The sequence below is a fragment of the Uloborus diversus genome, chromosome 6 (genome assembly GCF_026930045.1).
Source record: "Uloborus diversus isolate 005 chromosome 6, Udiv.v.3.1, whole genome shotgun sequence".
NCBI lineage: Eukaryota > Metazoa > Arthropoda > Arachnida > Araneae > Uloboridae > Uloborus > Uloborus diversus.
Window position 1 is genome coordinate 159,018,208 of NC_072736.1, and position 24,760 is coordinate 159,042,967.

General features: G+C 33.0%; 1 protein-coding gene across 1 annotated transcript in view; it reads left to right on the forward strand.

The window, feature by feature from the left end:
• The first annotated feature begins 140 nt into the window (after window positions 1-140).
• LOC129225293 (ceramide transfer protein-like) overlaps window positions 141-24,760 on the forward strand; it is a 54,947-nt gene continuing 30,327 nt past the window's right edge. The window contains exons 1-4 of the mRNA XM_054859881.1: window positions 141-522; window positions 12,969-13,085; window positions 15,277-15,520; window positions 19,723-19,809. Coding sequence (XP_054715856.1) covers window positions 283-522; window positions 12,969-13,085; window positions 15,277-15,520; window positions 19,723-19,809 — 688 coding nt within the window. The 5' untranslated portion in view covers window positions 141-282. The remainder of the gene's footprint in view (window positions 523-12,968; window positions 13,086-15,276; window positions 15,521-19,722; window positions 19,810-24,760) is intronic.

The following is a 24,760-nucleotide window of genomic DNA, read 5'->3' on the forward strand; positions in this document are numbered from 1 at the left end:
ACAGGAACCATGACATGCTATGACGTCAATGTCCGTATGACGAGTTTTTTTAAAAGGCATACTTTAGTTAACTGTCGTTGTAACTGTTTCGAAAGCTGGATGTTGAAATTGACTCACAACGCAATTGAGTGCGAGTGTCCTTCGTTTATAAACATTTATAGGGAATAGTTTAACAAGATAATTAAAATGTCTGTGTTTTGGAATAGTACAATTGCTATAGTAATGAAAGAAATGAATCAACAATAATTTTCTCCCTTCGTACATGTTATAAATATAGTGCAAATGGAAAAAATGTCTGATGATCATAATGTGAACATCATCAGCGAAGATGAGGAAGATATCGAAAATGGATTTACACAACCCGAATTACAGGGAACTTTAAGTAAATGGACAAATTATATCCACGGTTGGCAAGATCGGTACATCGTGTTAAAGGACGGTACTCTCGCCTATTATAAATCTGAAGATGATACAGCTTATGGTTGCCGTGGTGCGATTAGTATTTTCAAGGCTGCCATTAAAGTAAGAAATCATTTTGAATTTATTTGTTGTCTGACTAAGATCATAGGCGGATTTACGGGGGTGCCAGGGGGTGCACAGCACCCCCAAAATTTTTGGTTGGGAAAAGAAACGCAGTTGGGGGGGGGGGGGAATTCATAACTGCTATACCTGCTCATTTACTTGAATCCAGTGTATCACCACACGTCGCTAGAGCAAGAAAAACAAAACAGTGCTCATATTAAGAATTAAAGTAATTTTATCTATTTGGAAAAAAAAACCAAATAAATAATTTTATGCAAATAAAGAAACTTCTCAAACAATTTGTTGTTCAGTGCTGTGTTGTTGTATAGAATAATTGCATGTTCTGTAATTGGGTATTTATTCGTATATCAATACCAATTCTTCTATTTTGAAACAACAATGGCTAATAAAGTCAAAAAAAAAAAAAAAAAAAAAAAAAAACATGGCTAGTGCAAGAAACTTTATCAATAAAAGCTACACCGAAATCAATCGAAAACCAACATTTTTAAGGTAAATTTTCAAATATTTTTGAATAGGACTCCCGGACATTTTGCTGCAGTGGTGCATCCAGGGGGGAGAGGGCACAAGACTGGTGACCCTCTGTGCTGAGTAGATGTTTTAAAAAATATATTCTTTATTATTGAAGAGAAGAAAAGATCTCATTTTGGGAAAAAGCAGTTATTTTACGAAAAAAAAAAGAATGTTTGGAAAAAAAATCTTGATATCTCTTTTAAAAAGAAAATATCGACATGTAAATTTTTCAACAGCTTCAGATACTGTCTGATCTCGAAAGCCGCGACTAGCACCGTTGAACGGTTCTATTTTAAAAAGGGGTGACAGCTTGTTGAAGAGAATGCACCATGGTAGCATTTCTGCTAAAAAAAAAAAAAAAAAAAACTCAACCCGAACCAACATCTCTAATAAACAAATCCAACGGAAAACAAAACAAAAAAAAAATCCCCCTCACATTCGTTATCTTTCTTATCAATATCTCCCCTATTTTGATAAAATCAGAAGCGACCTGACGCATGCGCAAATTTGAGGAAGGTTGCGGTTTAAAATGTCAAACAGTAATTGGTGGCGAATTGTGTGCCTCCTCCCTCCTCTTCGCACAATCCTCTTTCTTTCATATCTCCCCCCCCTCCCTCTTTTTTTTCATTTTTTTCTATTTCGTTTTTATTTTTACTATTAGTCCTCAAAATTTTCCTTTTCCAAAACCCTTTCTCCAGCCAATGTTATTGCAGAGTAACTCAAATTTCGTTTCTTGGGCTTCACTTTCGCAAAATTTCCAAGGAAGATCTTCTAATCACCTAAATACATCGAGAATCGTTTAAAATTGCGTTTTTGGATCTCCAGTTTTGAAAAACTGCAGTGTGCTAACGTTACCAAATATGGTCTTACACTCATGTGTTTAAGACTTTAATTTTGGAAAATATTCGAACACGGGCCTCCGACCCCCTTTTTCTAATATCATCAAAGAGTTTTTTTTTTTTTTTTTGGAAAACTACTATATTTCGAAATATTTGTGGGAGAATCCCTTTTTTTTTTAATACCATGAAGTATTGCAGAAGAACTTCATTTTTAGGAGTTCAATTTCGAAAATTTTCCAGGGGAGAGCTCCAGAACACCCCGTCCGGTAACAGCAACAAAAATTGTCCTCCGGAGTATTTTTGAAACTTCTATTATGAAAAGTTAAAGAGGTGGCGTGGGGGAGGGCAGGGGGGTACGTATCTCTATCTGCTTGTCAAAAAACCGATTGAAGACAGTCTGTGAGCCATATTCCTAACCTAAATTATAAATATGGACTATAATCACATTTATCAGATTAAAATTTCTAAAAATAGCCTTGGAGCCACACGTACCTTTCTTGCCCCTAAAATATCACCAAGAACTGTAAAACTGCGTTTTCAAAACTACTATTTCAAATTTTTTCTGGGGCGTGAATCCCATTCCAAATCAGTAGCTGGATTCACCCATTGCTTCTAATATCGATTTTCGTTTATAACTTTTTCTGCAATTTGAAATGTTAAGAATTGCCCATCCCCTAATCTACTAAATATGGTTTACATCGCGTTTTTTTAGACTTAAAAGTGTGTCCCGCCCTAAAATTATTTTCTGATTTCGCCACTGCCTTGTTATTCCGAGAATACCCTCCCCCCTTCCCCAGATCCCTGTTATTGTTGCACCCCCAAATATTTCGGTCTAAATCCGCCTATGACTAAGATAAATGTTTTTGGAATATTTTATGCATTTTAAATCTTTCTGTTGTTTTGAGGAATGCTAATTTAAAAATAGTATGTATTTATAGAGCAAAATATTGATTTTACTGAACATGCCCTTTTCCCCCAGAATCGGAAATATCAATCTCTACTTTTTTGAATAGAAAATGAGGTAAACTGGATATTTGATATTATTTGAATCTTATTAAATACCATAAATAAGTAGTTTTGCACACTCAATTTTGAGAATCAGTTAGGGGAGAGGGGGGCACATGTGAACAAAAACGACATTTTTCTATATTTTTCATTATTGATTTGTGATAAAAAGGAAAAAAGTGCTAAATATGATAAATCAAACATTTGCTAATATTTTCATGCAGTTATCCCCCTTCTACAAGAGTAAATTCCAACCTAAAAATTAATTCTAAAATATGTTACATTTTGTTCACATCTGCCCCAGTGGGGGGGGGGGGGGGCAGTTGTAAACACACCTGGGGCACAAGTGAACAGATACATAAATGGTATAAAATGCACCTAAGCATATCTTTAAGTACTCTTTATTACACATTAATAAACACAATGAAAATATAAATATTGAGTACATAATAAATTAACTTGATTCAACGAACATTATAGCCTTCAAGTTTTACAGAAAAAGAAACTGAAGAAACAGCTCGATATGTGCTACCTAAAATTGTAGGTGGGGGTAATTTTAGCAGAATACCATCAGTGTTTACCATCGATGTATCATCTGTTTCTGGAAATACAAAGGTTTCTTTCTTCTGCTTCCTCATGAATTTAACATTTGCTTCATCACTCTCCATTTTCTCGATACGGCCAACATAGTGAATTTTTGTCTTTTTTGTAGTGAATTCTACGAGGACAAAGTCATTCACAGCTAAATTTTCTGGTGCAAGGTTGACTTCAGCACAAATTTCTTGATGGCTACTCTCTTCAAAGCTAGTGTCGGACTCGGAGTCACTGACTACAACCTTTGACTGCTCCTTTTTCAACAGTTCAGCAAGTTCTAACTTTGTTTTCTTTGCAACTCTTTCACATTTTATCTTTATTTTCTCTGCCTTTTCTTCTATAGCTTTGACAACAATGTCTTTTTCGGGGGTGTCTGTCAGAATTCTTGATTTTCTTTTTTGACGCTGCTTACTTTTCCCTAGAGTGGAATCGTGAAATTCTATTCTAGGCAATGGTCTCACACATTCTGGGGTAGGACTTGAATGTGCATTGCAGCTGGTAGAGGCATCCTCAGGTTTAATTTGAGTTGGGATGAAATCAGCGTCAGTAAAAGCAAGCCGAGATAACGGCCAAATTCCTGGTTTAGAAAAACCCGATTTAATATTTTTGGATGTAAAGGCTGCTGTGAAAGCTGGTGAAGAACACTGACCAATTTCATATATAGTTATTCTTTTTCCTGGGTGTAATGTCAACCTGTCATTGAAAGAAGTTTTCAGTGCAGATTTAAAGGGGCCATAAACACCTACATCCAAAGGCTGTAAGCGATGTGAACAATGAGGGGGGAATGTAAGGAGTACTATTCCATTCTCACGACAAAATAATGTTACACCCAAACTGATATGACTTTCATGATTATCAAGTAGAAGCGAAACAGGATTTGCTGCGGTACAGCGGGAGTACTTTTGGAAGTGTTTTACAACTTCTAGGAAGATATCTGCTGTCGTCCATCCAGTTTTGGATACTAACCCTAAGCTTTCTGATGGTGCTCCATTTAAAAAAATATCTTTGTATCTTTTTCTTGGGAATACAAAAACAGGAGGTACAGTGTTTCCCATTGCAATAACTATACCACAAAATGATACAAGTTCACCTCTCTCGCCTGAAACATTTTGTCCAACTTGTTTCTCTCCACAAACTGCGATCACTTTTGGAGCCTCCAACACAGTCGCGATACAGCTGATACTAACTTCAATTATTAAAATCTTTAATTATTCAATGTTTCTTAATTAGCCTAATCAAATAAAAAAAAAAAAAAACAATTTTTGAAATTGAAATAACTAAAAAAAAAACAGTATGGGGCACATGTAAACAGTTCACACCTGCCCCGACATAGTGTGTTCACATGTGCCTCATATAACAACTTAAGCCTAATCTGATAAAAAAACAATATTTCTTTCAAATTTTTTAAAAAAAATAGAGTACAAAAACTTACTTTATAAATCCCACTTTAAAATGAATAATGTTCAAATCACAATAAAGATAGTGTTGAATGTGTTTTTACTCTGAGAACTGGAACATGAAAGTTTACTGGCACCTTCCAAAACAGAAGTTATTATGATAACTAAAAAACAAAATGGTTGAGATCTTTGAAATTTCAGGCAGCATACAGTACTACTGCTGTCATCTACATGAATTTTTTTCAGATTTTTTTCCTCATGTTATCTGGGTAAAATATGGTTTGTTCACATGTGCCCCATGTTTACATGTGCCCCCCTCTCCCCTAAACTGGATATTTGACATTATTTAAATCTTATTAAATACCATAAATAAGTAGTTTTGCACACTCAATTTTGAGAATCAGTTATTGAAACATGCAGTCAGTGGTTTAAAATTCTATAAAATAATGAAGTTTCATGAGCCATGGGTTTGTGTTTCACGAAGGGGTGAGCGAACTGAACCGATAAATTTCTTTCTATTTTTCAATTTAATGCTAAGAAAATTGAACTGGTTTAGAGATTTTCTTTGTTTTTAGAGGGAAAGTACAGAGAGTAAAACCAAAAACAAATAGTTCAGAAAGTGCATAGCACTTGAATGAAATATTAAAAGATAATTCTCACCCCAGATATTCAAATGAAACTATTATGAATAATTAAATTCCAGGACCATTGAATTAGAAAAGCGATTTTATTTTGAATCGGCTACATTTTGCAGGTTACCTAACCAGTGGGAAAATATTTTTTTTATGTAAAATTACGTTGCGATGTCTTGAATAAAAAACTATGATGATTAAATTTATTAACAATAATAAATAATTTTCTGTGAACATTACAGACTGATGGTTGAAGTTATTGTAATTTTTTAATTTCATTTTTCTATTTTGAACAAATATTAATACATGATGTTGCAACACTTTTCATGTACCAATACTGTTCTCCTTTAGCATACTGCTTTGAGATAACCTTGTAAGTTTATTAAAGAGTAATTTTCATAATTAAAAAAATAATTTTCATGTCTAACTAACATACAGGAATGAATTGGGTCGAAACAATTGGATGAATTTTTGAAATTACTTTGGGAAAATTAGGAAAATTAATCATCTCTCAGACATAAACTGTTAACTAATTATTTTTAAAAAAATGATGGAGAAATTAGTGGTATTAAAAATAATCATCATGGATTATTAATCGACCAATCATCAACAGCCAATTAATCGGTAATCGGCCAATTTGCTTATTGGTGCGTCCCTGGTATCATCTCTTCTGGAAGCTTTTTTTGGTGAATTTCCTCATATTTTTCGGATGAACTTTTGGATTTCTTCCTTTTTGCTTTTTGACTGCTCTCATCTCTGATCACTTGGAATTCAATTTCCTTTGTACAGCAGCTGTAAGCAAGCCTAAATATTTGGTTTTTAAGTGATATAATTTTCAGAATTAAATAAACATAAAATGTCTATCAACTCGTTCTTAGAGAGGCATCTAAGTCAATGCAATTAAGGAAGCATGCAGCTTACCTTATCATATATGTTCATCTGTCTTTGTTTATCTATAATCCAAATTGATATGTTGGAGGGATCTTCTGCTAAATGAGATAGGTATCCATAGATAATCCACGGACACACTCAAACACAACTCCTTCTAAACTAAGAAACATAAATTTAATATATATATATATATGTACATCAGAGCCGTGTCCAAGGGGAGGGTTTTAGGGGTTAAACCCCTCCCATTGGGGAAAAAATAATAAAAAAACCAAGTGAAGAAAAGTGCACAGCTGGCTTAAAACTAACTTTAATGTTAAATTTTGTGTACAGCATTTTTTAAATCATATTTCAAAAATCAGTGATGGAGGAACCGTTAAATGGGCTGTCAAACAAAGCACTGTCATTCCATGTCAGTTCAACCACATCCCAACACCCACCATCTCAGATTCCAATGAAACTTTGTATACTTCTACTTTTCACAGTCCTAAGTAACCTCCTAAAGTATTTCTTCTCTATTAAAAATAGTTTTTATTTTTTGGCCCTTCAAAGTTTTGCGATTTTGCGTTAGTTGTCATTTACTCTGAGAATGAACAGCAGCTGTTTGCAAAAAAAATTATTTCTCAATAACTAAAGATAAAAAAATTTTGAAAATTTTTATATTAAATATTAAGATTTCAAGTATTTCAGAAAAAAATATGTCAAAATTCTAAATTTATATTCAGCAATTAAAAAAAATTAACAAACTGAAAAATTTTAAATTTTTTCAATAAAAAAATTATAGTCAAAATTTTAAAATTTTGGCTTGAGGGTCTAAATTAAAATAATTTATATATTTTTTTTAATGATCATTAACATGTGTGCTAACATATAAAATGAAAATCTTTAGGGGACTTTGAGGGATTCTGGCCCCCTGCCCCTTATTTTGATTAATGAAAATAAGTTGATCGCAATATTACAAGCTAAGTTAATAATTGCATTAAAGAAATATTGAAATACATTGGTGTTTGAACTTAAATGTAAACATTTAAATACTCAAGATTTTTTCAAATTGTAAATAATTAATTAAATTAATTAATAATAAACAATAAAAATAAGATATCGTAAAATTCGAAATTTTCCTACAACATGCATATTTTTTATGCATACTAAACATTATTGTTAAACTTAGGGCAATATAGAAATTAAAACTTTTTATCTAATTCTAATTTATAATTAGTCAGTTTATACAAAGTATTAAAAATCCTACAAATACCAGCTCAGAGCTTTTAACTTGATTTATTAACCGAATGCAATATCAAACTGAAACTTGGATTTGGTTTAACATAGCAGTTTATTGGGTATGAGTTTAAAATGGTTACCATTGCCCAAAATGTTTATAATTAAGGCTTTGCAGCAATTTCATTTGACCCAAAAAGTGTGTTTTGTTATCTTGAGTGTTTCTATGATCATGAATGGATCCTAATAACCTGGCATTTGTACAAATGACAGGTATTTTTATTTTACACTTCACTAGTAATTTTTTTAGATGTTTTGTTTTCTTTTTAATATATTTGCCTGTCACCTCCCTAACTTTGGTTGCTTTACTAGCCCCCAAAAAGGAACAGCTGGTATTAGATGACAGCTGATCAGCAAGCTGTATGGTTTACGTTTATAGTTAGTTGTTTATATTATGACTGTGAGCTTGGTAACTACTTTTTATTTAAAATACACTTTCTTTTTCTTGATCCCTCTTTCAACTGCTGCATTAGTTTTATCAAGGGCAGTATGTTCTTTTAAGCCACTTTTTATTTTCTACAAATGATTTATAAACATTATGTATAATTCCAGTTTAAATACAGTGAAACTTCAGTAACTGCACACACTGATAATCCAGGTAACTCTACATTTATTTTTCTTAGGGTCTGCCCAATGCTAACTTCAATGGTTGAAAAGCTTTCTAGCTTGACACACATTTTGCTAGAACTCCTATAAGTCAACATCTAATTGTTATTCTAGTTCAATTCGTTCTTTCATATTGACCTTTTCTAAAAATTTTAGAAAAGTTCTTTCTGAGAATTCTATCTTTTATCCAGGGGAGTCAGCAACCACTCTGTGCTGTTGGTGCAATTCTGATAGGGTAGGCTAAAATGTACTCCATAGCGCCATTCACATGACGCTTTTGGACCCAGGAAAAACCCTGCTTTCGACCGCAAACCGGTTATTTGCTGGGGAAATGCTGGAATTTTTTTCCTCCTGCTTGGGGGTAGGAGAAAAGCCGGGTTGTTACCCAGAATGCACTGCGCCAACTGTGACGGTTTACTTCCTCCATTTAGGATTTGCGCAAAGGATGCTGGGTAAATCCGCTCTCTGGGATAAACCAGCTTTTCACATGTGAATGAGGAATTTTTCGATCCGGGTTTTTGCAGAGCCGGAGCGAGAAAATGCGAGGTAGAAAAACGTCATGTGAACGGCCCTAATGGGAGGCCTGTAGAGAAAGAAGGCACCATTACTTGTTTTCTAAACAAGTGTGAGCAGGACTTGTTTTTTTAGCAGACCTGACTAACAAGAAGCTTTTATCTCTTTTCAACAATTATGTATTTATTCCTCACAAGATATTCAAATCTATTATTGTTTTTTAAAAGAAAGAAAACAAAAATAATAAAAAATTCATTTACTGGAATTAATTTTCATAATGTGAATGTTAAGCATTAATAAGCATAAGTGATACAAAATTTTGGAACCCCAGTAAGTTGAGGAAAGGTTGCGAGTTATGTCATTAAGCTGGGGGGGGGGGGGGGGAATCTGGACAAAAAAAAATTTCCATGCAAATAATAATTTGTTTTCCAATTGTCATTAAAAAATATAAAAATCCATTGAATACGAGAGGTGCATAAATACTAATTTATTTCTTCATTTGCTTTGAGGGGAGAGGGAAAGGTAATTTACTTTATTTAGTCATATTATTACTAAACGATCAGGCCATTAATTTTTAAGGGGTGTTAAATGTTATTTCAAGAAATTAAAAGGATGAATTTGTCATTGTACAGCAGTAAAACTATAATGGAAAAGCAGTTCCACGATAGCAATTTTTCTTAAACGTAAGGGGGGGGGGGTGGATCCTGAAAGTACTAGTAACTGCATGATTATGAATTAGTGTTAAGACTTTACTTTTGTTTTAACTTGTCTGGACTAAAATGCAGTAATCCATATGCAGATATTGTTGTCTGCAACTTTTGAATTTCATGATATCTTATTTTCAGAATGTCTATATTTAATATAATAATTGTAATAATTTTTAACTATTTCAAATAAAAAAATTGCCTGAATATTAAATTTATATGTTTGAGTTCAATATTTAACACACTTTATATTTAAATTTTTTAAATAATTGCTGGGAACTCTTGTTTCAAAGACATGGAAAAACTTTTCTCTATGATGCTTTCTTTGTTTCTAGGGGGGAGGAGGGGACAAAACCTCTAAAAGACCCATAACTTTTTTCATAGGAAAAGTTAAAGCACATACTCATGATCATTTTTTCTTTAAATCATGATTTTTAAAACTGACCCTGATGTTAAAAATTTAGAATTTCAACAATGGTTTTTTTGACCAAAAAAAAAAAAAAAAAATCAAAATGTTTAACTTTCTGATTTTTAAAAAATTCTTTGTATAAACTAAGATTATTATAATATTTTTTATAAAAATATTCAAAGTCTTAACATTTTTTATGAAAGTTTTCAAGAAGGTAATATTATTAGTTGCTGAGAAACATTTTTTTCCCCCATTAACAGCTCAGTTAGTGTCTTTGAAAATGGCAAAAAAATGCAAAATCGAAAAATTTCAAAAGTTTATAAAATTAAAATACATTGAGATTGAAACAAAAGAAACTAAGGGGTTGCTTTTAACCACAAAATAAGGAAGTATACCAAGTTTCATCAAAATCTAGATGGTGGGTGTTGAAATCCCATTTTTGTGGTTGATTTGACAAATTTTAAACTATTTCAAATAAAATAGAAGCTTAAGTATATTTTTTTTATATTTGAGTTCCATATTCAACACATTATATTTGAATCTTTGTCATAATTGTTGACAATTCTGTTTTTAAGAATATGGAAGAAATTGTATGATGTTTTATGCTTTTTTTCCAGAATGGGGGGGGGGGGGGGCAGAATCCCTTAAAGTTCCCTAATGTTTTTCATTGGATAAGTTAGAGTACATATTCATGATCATTTTTTAAAAAAATCATGATTTTTAAAGCTGACCCTTTTGTTGAAATTCAGTTTTTTGCCGACATCTTTTTTTGAAAAAAAAATTCAAAATTTTCAATTTTCTAATTTTTTAAAAAAAATTTGTGCAAACTAAGATTATTGAAATATTTTTTATCAACATGTTCAAAGTCTTTCTATTTTGTGTAAAAATTTTCAAAAGGATTATAGCATTAGTTACCAAGAAATAATTTTTTTCGTAAACAACAACATCTCAGTTTGAGTGTCTCAAAAATGACAAAAAATGTAAAATCGCCAAATTTCAAAAGGCTGTAAAATCAAAACGCGTTGATACTGAAAGAAAAGAAATTAGGGGGTTGCTTGTAACCATAAAGGGATGAAGTATACCAAGTTTTATCAAATTCCGAGACGGTGGGTGTTAAAATCCCATTTTTGTGGTTGATTTGACGTGGAACGACCTGTTTAATATTGCTTTTCATAAGGAGATTATGATGACTTGGTCGTTTTGCAAAATGAGATGAATGTTGCCGCTATGAAGATGCATTGTAATCTCGTTTTGGTAATGTAATTTGCATATGCAATGAACCCTTTCTTATTTAGTTTGCTTGTCCTAGAATATTGATCCTGAATACATAGTATATTACAAAAGAAATTGTGAATTTGTTTATAGTACTTGTTGCAATGTACTGCGCAGTAAACAGATAATAAAGTTTGAAACTAAACAAGAAATAAAATGGATAAATACTGAAACTACTAGCACAGCCAGAATTTGCCTTCTGGAAGGTGGGTTTCATAACTGTCCTTACATGTACAGTACAGCCTCGTTTATCCAGACTAACTGGATCCAAAAGCAATCCGAATAAACGAAAATCCGCATAGTTCAAATAATAAGCAAATAACATTCTCAAATAAGCAGACTTATCTTTTACTACAGCAAAAAAACAATGTTTTCTACCAAAAACCTTCATAGTAACATTTCTCACAAATACTTCATCATTCATGGTTAGGTTTGGTGCGGTGTCTTCGGACTGACACTTCAAGTACGCCATATATTGTTTGTTAAATGAGTACTATACTTTATTGTATGTTGTATGCAAGAGTTCTACATTTAATCGAGACAAAAGCGGAATATTTGGCGTATTTATATGTAGTTTCGTTCTTGCAATCATAGTTTAAAATAATTGTTAAAGTAAATATATTTTTGTTTAACTTAACAAATTTGATCCGAATAAACCGGAGATCCGGATAAACAAGATTCTACTGCATATAAAATGCAATGATTGATTTTTTCGTATTAGCCCCCCCCCCCTCCTCCCCACTAGGCCATCAATGTGACCATTTAACAGAAATGAAATATTTGACACACTGACACACTTGACAATGAGTTATAGGTATTTGTTGTGCTTTCCTGACAATGCAGGTAGAATTATTAAACATTGAACCCAAAACCCCTCCCTTTATGAGATCCTGGACAACGGGCCTGATATGTATATATATATATATATATATATATATATATATATATATATATATATTAAAGCAATACATGTTTACACTATAAGCAGTAAGAGAAAAGTGAGTTGACCTCTAACAAGGAATTAAAGTTCCTGGTTTGCTATGTGGCGACAGCGCCGTCTAGTGGAGGAAGTGGGCAACATACACAGTTTCTAACAACAATATCGTTTTTAGGACAGTAATTGAAACTTTTATCATACCAAGTAGCACAAATATTGCTATTCACCAAGTAATCGAAAAGTACTACCATGGTAGGTAAAAATAGTGAGCTTAATGTTGATAGAAAATATTTATAAAAAACCTTTTAGTACAGTAACTCCTCATTATATCGCGCTTATAGGGAGACACACATCAAAAAAGCTCAATACATCCAAATGCTTGATATAACCGAGGTGAACAAAAGTAACAAGTCAGTTAACGTACAAATGACTTGTGCACCTGCAATAAGATTAGTTTATTACAGTCAGACCCGCTCAAACGAATATCAACAGTTCCAACATGCCTTATACTCGATTAAGCAGGGTACTGGATTATACGAGGAATACAGTCAACTCACCCTACAACGTGATTCGACTTATGCAAAATGACTATAACACAAGTAAGGAATTTTAGAGCTAACTATCGTTTTACAGTGGTAGGAATCAAAAGTTGCAACTACAACAAATTTAGGTTTATTTTTTTAAAGTATTTTTCTGGAGGACAAAGGAAAAGTGTGATATATCAGAATGAGCGATATAACAAAGGGTTACTGTACTGCAGTCTTGTAATGTTCTTTTTTATTTTAACGTTTTGCTGCATTGCAATGAAATACATTTATCTAAGGGATGTTTAATTTTACAGCCACATGAGTTCGATGAATGCCGTTTCGACGTCAGTGTGCATGATTGTGTGTGGTACCTACGAGCCGAAACACCGGAAGATAGAAACAGATGGGTTGAAACTTTGGAAGCTTTCAAGGTAAGTTTTGTGTTTGATCACTTGCTTATTCCATTTTGGTGATGTGTTATGTGAAAAGGATAAAAAGTGATTACGAATCATTTGCAACTAATTGACTTCGATGCAGTTTTCCAAACCTTACGCCAAATTTGATGTGTGAAGTTGACGTTTGTGTGAAAGTGGTATAGCCAAAGAGTCAAAGTAAAGTCAAGTTCTCAAACAACCCTCCAAGGAAACAGTTCCCTCATTTGAAAAAACTCATAAGATGTAGGTTTTTTTTTGGTGAATTCCTCAAAGTTTTTTTTTTAATTGTGCTTTGCAACTGTTGTGAGCCTTTTTGCAATCCTTTATGTGATTTTTGGCTTGTTTTGAAAGTGGATTAGATATTTATGGCTTGTGATAACTCTTAATTACCAATGAATATGAGTTTTAATTAGAATGAAGTTAGAGCCAATGCCCAAATGTTCACAATCTCTTTTCTAGCAGGTTTATTATTTTTCTCTTGAAATTGTTAAATCCTTTAAATCTAATGTCGAGGGTTTCTAAATGGGTCTAACTGTTTCTTTAAAGGGTTGTTTGAGAATTTGACTTGGCTATGAGTAGGTTTGTTTTACTTATTGTTTAGATCACAGCACTTTTTGTGCGGCCCGACTATGATTTTTGAAAACACTGGGCCACAAAATTTATTTGGTGCCCCCCCCCCCCCACCCTACTCTAAGTAATAAAATATATTCCTGCTGTGCATTTAATGCTGCCATACTAAATATGGCATTTTATGTTACAATATAATATACATTATAAAAAAGACAAGTGATATAGTATACGATAGTGAAACATAATGTAAGATGTAGTCAAACTTTGCATGCTGCAGTACGCTGTAAATATCGACAGGGCCGCCAAACAATTTTTGGGGGTACACTGTATTCAAATTTAACAATTTTAACCATAATATTCGCCATTTGGGAAGTCCTAAATATTGGGAACCTTAGGCCACGACCTAGTCAGCCTATCAGTAATCAGGCCCTGAAAATCAAAATTTTGTATGAAACAACTTTTCATAGAGTAAATAATACTAATATTTTCATAGAGTAATATAGACTAATCTTTTGGAGTGGTTATGGGAAAATTAAATTTTTAATAGGATTTTTTTTTCTGGATTTAAAATTTACATCTTGTTGTGGTGCAATATAAAATGAGTCCAATTAAAACTTTGCCTACAGATTTGGTGCCCTGGGCTTGTGCCTCATGTGCCCATGCCTTAATCTGGCCCTGGGTGGGGTTTTTTGATTTGGCAGGTCCTACCACTTTAATTTCAACTCACCACCACAGTTTGTACTAAACCTTTTCATTCGTTACTCATGGCAATCGGGATTTCATGTGCTGAACAAGAATTTGTTTAAAATATATACAGTAGAAGACCGTTATAATGCACACCTTGGGACCAGAGCTTTTGCGTTATACAGGTTTTTGCGTTATATAGGTCGTTTCACAAATTTTGAAACTAATATCAGAATATATCTATATATTAGCACTTCAGAATGAGTTTTTCTGCAATGAGTATTAAAGCACCAATATTACAATTAGTTGTTCACAAATACATATGTTTCACAATAAAAAAAAAGTGCATTATCCTGCACTTCTGCTAGCTCCATGGTTTGCATAACAGCTGCATTTTCAAGAGCCATCTGGTATTTTCTATTTACTGTAAGTACTAATTTTCCCTTAAAAGCTTTGAATTAAGATGGAAATATGTTAAACTATTTCAAAATTTGATTTCCCTTACAATTTTAGTGCTTGCGAAGCAAAACAGAGGAATTTTTTTAACTTCAAAACCTATTGTTTACTTCTGAAAAGTTGTGCGTTTTATAGAAAATTGCGTTATATAGGTCGGCGTTATAACGGTCTTCTACTGTATAAATCGGTATGCTTATGGAATGATTGTACACAATTTTTTTTTTTTTAAATTCATTTTTTGCATTGATGATTATTCATTATTTAACTGTAAAAATATAAATTTGGAAAGTAAAATAAAATTGTTTCACATACTAGTTATTTAAGTTCACCGATGCTTAGATTCGTTGGTAAATATTTTTCAACTCCTCACTTTTGTGTGTTTCATGTTACGAATATTTTCTGCCTATCCATTTCTTTTTAATCATTGGTAGGTTTCCTAATTACTAAAATACGTATGCACTTTCTCTTCCTGGGATAGATGGATTCTGCTTATGGCAGTGAGAACAGCCTACGGAGACATGGTTCAGCAGTTTCAGTCGGGTCTACCAGTTTGTCAAATGCCAGTATATCTTCTTTTAAGAAAGGTCGAGGCTTAAGGGTGAAATTGGCTGAAATGGAGACCTTTAAAGACATTTTATGCAATCAAGTGGACACTTTGCAAAGCTATTTTGATGTGTGCGCTGAAATGTTGGCATCTGGGGAAAGCAACAATGATGTACATAGTAAGTGTAGTTGTTCTATATGGTTTCAATCTGTTAATGTGATATATCTCCATTTTAAACTTTTTTGATGCACAATATAATTTTTTGACAAGCAAATCGACACAAGTTTTGACATACAAGGTTATTGTTCCCAGAAATATAAGTTCTTGGCCTGAAGTTATCTTCCTTTGACGGAAAACTTTTGCTTAACCCAATAGCTCAATAAATGTTATCATGAGTTAATGAGGGTAAAATTGAAGTTTTTGAGTTAAGGGGATACTTTAATGTGCGTAGAAAATCACAATTTTTTGGAAGGGGTGAAAAGTATCAATATTCGACCATTTGAACATTATCTGTTTTTCCACATATGTAAGTTCAAGCTCATTATCCTGTTTTTTTCTGACAACTTTATCCAATTATATAGCAATTGCTTATTATTGCAATCATAGATCCAGGGGGGAGGGGGGGGGTCATGATCTCTCCTCCCTTTAACACAACAACCAGTCCCATAGCTAGTCTCTACTAGTAAAAAAGCTGAAAGTCTCTCTGTCCGGATCTCTGGGACGCTCATAGTGCCTAGACCGTTCTGCCGATTTTCTTGAAATTTGGCACAGAATTAGTTTGTAGCATGGGGGTGTGCACCTTGAAGTGATTTTTCGAAAATTCGATTTTGTTCCATTTTTATACCAAATTTAAGAACATTTTACCGATCAAATTATCATTACATGGACAAGGAAATTACCAAATTATCATAACGTGAAACTGTAACATGGGCAAGAAAATTAACATAGCAAACTGGCGAGAAATTCGTCATCCATTATTTGTAAATATACAAGCTAAGCAAATGACCTTTTAATTTTTCTACTATGGGCAAAGCCGTGCAAGTACCACTAGTAATAAATATTTTAGGTCAGATTTTATAGAGAAGGTATGAAACAATGGGGATCTAAAACTATGTTTTGCTGGCATCAAATTAATTTCCTGTGTAGAGCAAGAGGTCTTTGTTTGTGTCCAAATATTAGGGATATTACAGACAATTCTGGATTGTGTGCTCACATTTCATTGATCCCTTTAAAACCAGAAGCTGGATCTGCCCGTGTGCGTAACTCTCAAAATTTTCCATGGAAGTGCACCTGAAGTACCCATCTTTGTGTGATGCAATAGCTTTGGGGATGCCCAAATTCTAACGCTCAGCTTCCGCCTAAGCTGCTGAGCCTTATTTTAAGTTTTATTTCTTTGTGTAGTACAGTAGACCCTCGTTTTACACGGGGGTTACGTTTCACGGAAATGCCGCTTAAAGTGAGACCTAATACTAGTGTTAAAATAGGGGTTAGGTTCCGTAGATAACAAAATACTACTTCATTCTAGTGATGAATAATTGTACAATAAGTTTAATGTGTGCTTATATCGATTTTTATGCACAACATGCATAAAGAAAACATAAATTAATTTTGTGTTCTGTTTATAAAGAGGAGCTGGCGATGATAGTCTTTTGGCAGTCATTAGGAATTTTTCTCTGTAATTCTTTGCAGAGCATTTAACGCAACCATGACCACTTGTGTCATTTCCATGATGGAATCTTCCTTCACTAACAAATCAGAAAGATCATTTCTATTGTCTAGGAATAGCTCAAAATTTCCAATGTGAACGTTTTTGGTTGTGTGTCACCAAAGTCGTTATTTCTCGTGTGTTTTGGCCTCCTTTGTCTCTCCTAAAAGCTCTTCTTCCAGTGAGTTCTGAACTGTGTGAGTTTAATAACTTTATTTCTGGAAAGAGTTCTGGAACCAATCGCATAAAATGTCCCCAGTGGCCCAAGCTCGATTATTAGCACGCCAAAATGCAGTTGATTTCGCGTAATCTTCAATTTTTAGGAATTTGGATTTCGAAAGAGGGGAAAATGTTATCTGTTTGCATTGCTGCATCCGCATAACACCGAAACTCATCCGTGTGAAATAAAACAAAGGTGTCAAATCTTAAACCGCGTAAAACAAGGGTCAACTGTATATTTATTTATAGTGTAGAAAGTTGGCTCAGTAAAAAAGATTATAAAATGTCTCAGTACAGGCCTACCTTTTTCTAGTGCAGGCATTGCCGGGACAGGACCCCTCTTGCTACAATAGATAGCCTGAAACATATTGTGGGTTTCCATGTCGGAAATTTCCAGGAGAGAACATCAGACCAACTGTTCGTGTTTCAAGGGCGGATCCAGAAATTGTTCAAGGAGGGGGTGGTTGATTTTTTAACTCACCTCTACTACATATCTAATTTACACATGCATGGGGGACGGGAGAGGGGGCTACTACATAACTTTTACCTAACAAATAAATAGTGATTTATCTACAAAGGTCCCGGAACATAATCCTTTCCTTTCCTTTTACGTGGAAAGAGTTATTCCAAAATTGCATTTTAGAACTTCAGTTTCGTAGTAATTCCGGGGGAGTGTTTAGAAACCCCCAGCCCGCTAACAGGATCGAAGGTCGTCTAAAATAGTGCTTTTTTAGAACTTCAGTTTCGAAAAATTATCGGAGGAAAGTTACTGAACTGATTTCTTCCCCTAACACGGCCTGCCTGAGCTGTCTACAATCGCGTCATTAAACTTTGATTTTGCAAAATACCTGGAAAAAGGCCTCTCCAAACTCTTCCTCTTAACATTCCTAAAGACTGTCTGAAATTGCCATTGTGAAACCTCAGTTCCGAAAAGTCATCAGAAATGGTTACAGATGTGCACTTTTGCTTTTGCCTCTTAACTATTTTGACGCAGTTTTGTACAAATGACAGCAGTTTTGCACAAATGATAATTCATTCACGGCAATCATTTTTTAAATCTAAAATGTGTTCAAAACTATACTATAAACAAAAATTAACTGATATATTTTTTGTAACATAGTTTTGAGCTTACCATTTTGATTTTACATTTCCTGACAAAATAAAACATTTATTTTCTTTTTGTTGTTTCCATGGAAACTCTGTTTGTTTCCACTCTCTTTTTCAACTTAGAGAATGTAATAAATTAGTTAGGCACTAGTGACATTAACGAGTGCATCAAAATCCCATCGCTATTTTCCCTTCTGCCTGCTAGATTCATTCAGATGGAATCGTCTTAACTTGGCCGATTGAAAAATTACATACAATCCATGGTCAAACTGTCATACTCCAATACGCCGCCAAAATATTCTTATCCAAACATGTTCTTATCGAGAACAAAAGTTATTTTAAGATAAAGTATTGAATAAATAAATTAGTATTAATTTACAAAATGAATTATTCCTAATAAATACTTAATCAAATCCCCAGAAAACACAAGAATTTATGTATTTATTTTTACATATGTCAAAGGTATAAAAACGCAAATCAATTGTGGTAGACCGAGAATCTTCTTTATCTTCCAGAATATTTTGTGTTCATCTTCTTCACATACATTTTTCACAAAAGACAATAATGTGACTTGTTTTCTTTTATGATTTTGAACACTCGTTTTTAGAGTATAATTTAAGAGTCATATTTTTACAACTAAAAATCATGTGCTGCATGAACAAAAAAAAAAAAAAAAATATATATATATATATATATATATATATATGCATTTCCCAGTTATGTAGAATTGAGAAATATAAATAATGAAATCATTTTTGACTTTGTTGTCATGCAGGCTGGTGCGCTCGACTGCTATATAAATAGGAATACCAGCAAAAAAAATTGAAGGTGACAGGGCAGGGGTCTGCACCACCTGGGGGAAACCCTATGCTCCACTGTTGACAGGATCTCTCCATACTCTGAGGCATATTGCATAACTGCAAATAATTATATTATTGATGTTTGTTGAATTACCCTGCTTGTTTCTGTATGAATTTCATCATAAATAGTTTTTATCACATTACTATTCCGGTATGTATTTGGAAAATTATGTCATGGTTTTTGTTAGTTATTGCTTTATCTTTGCAACATTCACCCCCCCCCCCCTTCCCTTATCAGTGAAACAAATGTTATTTCGGATAAATTTCAGACTGATGTTCAAGATACTCACCTCAGTCAAAGATAAGAATGATAAGGTTGCTTTCCAATACAGAAGCGCTTGTGTTTGTCCTTTCCTTTTCATTTCTAATCCTCAAACAGGCATTTGTAAAAAAAAATCATCTGATAGTGCATGCGATTGTAAAAGTTTTTTTATTGTGTCATAATAAATTTTTGAAAAAAAAAATAATTTTAATTGTTAATACTTTTAGTGGATGATATTGATGAAGATTTTGATGAAAATATCCGTGATCTTCCAACAGAACAAAGAAATGATTCACCATCCCATCGTTTTAAAGGTAATATGATTATTTTGTAATTTCATTTGATGTTTGAACCAGTTAAAAATTTTTTGGTTAGGAAGTCTTAGATACTAGATAATCTATCTGAAATATTTTTATAAGGTTCTTCTTGCAAATGTTGCTTGCCAAAACTGATATTGTTTATTTACAAATATACTATAATTTTAATGACAAGACTTTTCCAATGTTCTATCATTCTGTAAACTCTTAATTAATAAATTGGTTTTCCTTGTGCTTGCTTTGTTAATGTACCCAACGGGAACACCACTGGCTATAATATGAGTTTAAAAACTTCTCCTGACCCAGCGAAGACAATATTTTATAAATTCAGGCTCTCATTTTGATTTTGTACTTTTTTTTTTGGGGGGGGGGGCAGGTTCCATTGTATTCAAATGCATTGATTTCTCTAGCTCAGGGAGCAATTGCCTCTTCCTAACACACAATTTGATGGGTCTGTATGAATTTAAGAAGTTATGTGCTTTTCTCAAAAATACTTTGCACAGAGATTGTAATATTTTGAATTGAAGATTCTTGATATTCATGTTTCTGAAATTTGTTCAGAATACTGAGTTGGCGCACATTGGTCTGCTTTTCTAGTTTTAATTTTTTATTGCATCAGAAATCAAACTGTTATATAAACTTTTATTTTCTTAACTTTTTTTTTAAGTATATCAAACATGCTTAACTTGAAATGAGTGTCTATATACAAGCATAAATAAGTATGCAAATAATTAAAATAATAATATTACTTTTGTGATAACTTTTTTTTTTGAGCAATCACGATTGCTTATTGTTCTCATTTGACTGTTTTTGATGTTACGCTGATTTTATTTTCCCACCAGCACCCTCTGCAGCATCACCGTCGACCGGGTCCTCACGATGCTGCTCCTCTAGCGAAAACCATCTCCAGGTTGCGTCAATATCCTACACACACGCATACACACACTCATGCCTGCGCACAGACACAAACACACACTCCTAATGAGCAAGAGAATGCTCAAGACTAATAATCTCTAAATGCAATAACCTAATTAAATGTATGACTAGAAATGCATGATTAAAAAATAGTTGAAGACAACTTAAAAATAAAAACCAAATTTATTTGGTCATTTAGTAAAGTTAGTTAAATAAAATTAAAAACATTTGAAACAACGCGAACTAGAGCTGAGCTATATCAATCTATTATCTATTTATTAAAAAGAACCCGCATCGTTGCATAAAAGCAAACGGGAGCTCGAGTCAACCTGCCAGAGAGAAAACACCGAAGAAGTCTCCTTTCTACTCGAAACATTTCCTTTTATCGTAAGTGAACTCATTTGCATGCGGACGCCAAATCACCTGATACACGCCAGCATAGCACCTGGCCAATGAGCATCAGGCACGTGCCGATCTGTTACGATGCATCACCGATTACGTGAAGGTCGTGACGTCATAGATCGGCGACTGCACGTGCGAGATACGTCATCAGGCGTCCGCATTAGAAGAAAGAAAAACATCGTTGAAAATTTCTCAATGATTAGGCAAGTGACTGATATTATGGTGGGATAAGTGGTGAGATGAATTCGTTAATTATTTCATATAAGGGGCGCTAGGCCAACAACTCCTACATACACATACTCATGCCTGCACACAGACACAAACACATATGCTTACATACACACACACGCGCGTACACACACAACACTGCATACACGACACGCACACACATGCAGACATACATACACACATACGCACCCACACACATGCGCCCACACAAACACACACACACATGTGTCTACACAAACACACGCGCATTCATAAACTCAACACGCTCGTGATTGCAAAAAACATAATTTGAATTCAAGATGACAAAAATTCAAATTAATATATATTTATTATATATATATATATATATATATATATATATATATATATATATATTTTTATTTTTTATTTTTTTTTTTTTTTAAGAATTACTTGGTATAGGATGATCCATGGTTCAACTTACACCAAGTAAAGTGGACCAAAAAACGTCGCAGAGTTTAATTTTCTGCACAAAAAATTGATTGTTTTTTAAATATTCAATTGATTTTTTTCTCAACAAAAATGTAGTATCAATTATGTGCCAAAAGCTCAAGTCTATCTGAATTTGTTCCATGCCAACATTGATATTTTATTCTCATGATTGGGAGCAAACTTAATGTTTTTGCTGTGCAACTATTATTTACTCTATCAAATTACTCATGGCATTTAACTTATTGCCCTACGTGTTACAGATTTACAGGTTTGAGGACCCATCGCAAAACATTTTTGGGGACACCTTACAGGTCAACTGAACTGCGTAAAATATTTTTACGCGACTTTTTGGGTGCTCTTCGAGGCCCTTTGTCATGCAATTTCAATATATTGCGACATGGTAAATCTGCTGCTGCACCCAACCCCCTATTCTTTTCTCTCTGTATTGCCATGCGTCAGTATCAAATCCCAATGTGAGGGTTTGGATTTTTTGAGAGACAAAAGCAAACCTACTTATGAAAATTCCCTTTTTTTTCATTTTTACTTCATTTTTTAAACAATCCAGTAATAATAAAATTAAATAATAAATGAATTATTAATATATTATAAATCAATATTTGATAAATTAAACATTGTATTTCGCTGATGATTTCTTTTTAATTAACACACATCTCAACCATATAATTTGTTTTGCTGATTAGAATAATTTTCAGATTTTTTTTTTAAAGTCTCGATTATTTTAATAAAATTTTGGCGTAGCATTGAACATATTTTACCAAAAGCTGCATTTCATGTTAAAAATTTCCATCCTTTTGTCTTGTATACATTTTAATCCTGTTACTCACAGGGTATAGATACTGATTGGATTCTGATGTCAATAATGCTACTTAATAATGGGGGAAGGGGGGGTGGAACAAATTTATATTGATCCTTGTCATATATCTCTCTTTTTGATTAATTAGTAATTCTGGATTGATTCTTCTAGTCATTTTTTTCTCCTTACGTAATGAGGTATTTGCAACACTTTTTTCCCCTCCTAATATTATTTAATTGATTAAATTGCACCATTGCGACCTTTGGTATACAGAGATAATATTATAGTCAATTTTATATGTGTGTGACAATAAATGTGTGTTCTACACAGGTTGAAAAATATTGAAAGTGTCCAGATATTTGTTCTGAACTGAAAATATTGTGTCCTGATTTATTATTATTATTATTAAAGCTTCTATGAAGTCTGCCCGTATTTATTTTTAAACCTTTTCTATTTTTTATGCATTATGCAAATCATGGTGTAGCAAACATTAGTATCTATTGAGGATATCCTACTAAAATCATGATTTAATAAAATCACCATACTACTTTATTTTTAAAAAATAGTCTAATTATATTTTCCTATGATCCATTTACTCCTCAAAAAGAAGAACAAGCATGCTTTTTTTAATCAATTTTTTGATCAAGTATTAGACATAAAGGCATAGTATTTTTAAATACAGTAAAATGCCAAAAATCCAAATTCAATCCCATGAAGATTTAATAAACTGCTCGACAATCACTAAGAAACAAGTATATTTCTTGAAATAAATAACAACATGCAATGGTTAAAAAAATGAAGCTAAATACATATGTAATAGACGTAGAGTATTATATTATTTTCCATGAAAAATGGTATGGATATCACCTCATGAAAAATTTGAAAAAGCAAACAATAAAGTTAGACAGTGAAACTGAGTTTAAGCCAATTTTTCCATACAGAAATCTATTCAACTTTCTTTGTGCAAAGTCTGTACTTTTCTAAAACTCATTAATTTTCTTCTTTCAATTACTGTATTCAGAATGAATAAAGTACTGCAAATATTTTGTTTCTTTTATGTTCAGTAAACAACAAGACCGAATTTTTGTCATTATATTATTGTATACAATTTGCTGTTATATATGTAGCATTTGTATTTGTATGAACTGAAATGTTATTATATTTTTTTTGCACGTTAAAAATAAATCCAAACTTGGCGACTGGGCAAGTTTATGCTTTGACGTCCTAGCACCTTTACACAGAGCTGCCAACTGCTACGAAAAAATCGTAGTTTCTACGAATTACAGCTTCAAACTACAACGCTACGAAAGCGGGTCTAAAAATTACGATTTTCTGTTTTTCTAATTTATGATTCCAAGAATGCAAATAAATAAATAAATAAATAAATAAATAAATAACAGTATGAAAACTAAACCAGTAAGTTCAGAAAATCAAACTTCTGCACATGTGCTGACGGTCTCTGCGCAACAAGCATCGCTCTTCAAAAGTTGCATGGTGTAAAAATGGATCGGTTTTTAGATCAAGACGCTGATCTAGTCATTGAATCTTCGGCAAAAAAGTGGAAAAACCGCCAAAAATTCCGTGAAGAATATAAATATTTTTTATTCCGTATTAATATTTTCTCTATAATATTTAAAATTCGTTAAGTATCATTGTTTTTGTTCTTTATACTGTTGACAATTCATCACTTTAAATCTGCAGCAGCGGCCACGATTTTGGATTTTCAAAAGTTGGCAGCTCTGCCTTTACGCACATTCTTACTGTGTCTTATTTCTAAAAGTGCGTTGACGCTTTTTTCACTCCAAACTGTCTCAAATTTTTTTAGTATTTTCAGGCTATTTAGTTTTGAAAATCACCATCTAATTTTTAATTGAGTTACAAATTTGTATCTTATAGCTTACAATCATGTAGTGCTGTCTTCATGCCCATTCAGCTTCAACTTTATACACTATTCTGTCTCTAATAAATTTTCTTCATTTTAATTATGGTAAGATATTATGTTCAAAACACCAACAGAACCGCGTTAGGTGTCAAAATAAATATGCGTAAACGTGCCCCGTGTCCGGGGCAAGTTTACGCAACCGACTTGGACTCAAAAATATTTTTTTTAACGGTTAAAAACACAAACTGACCAAAAAC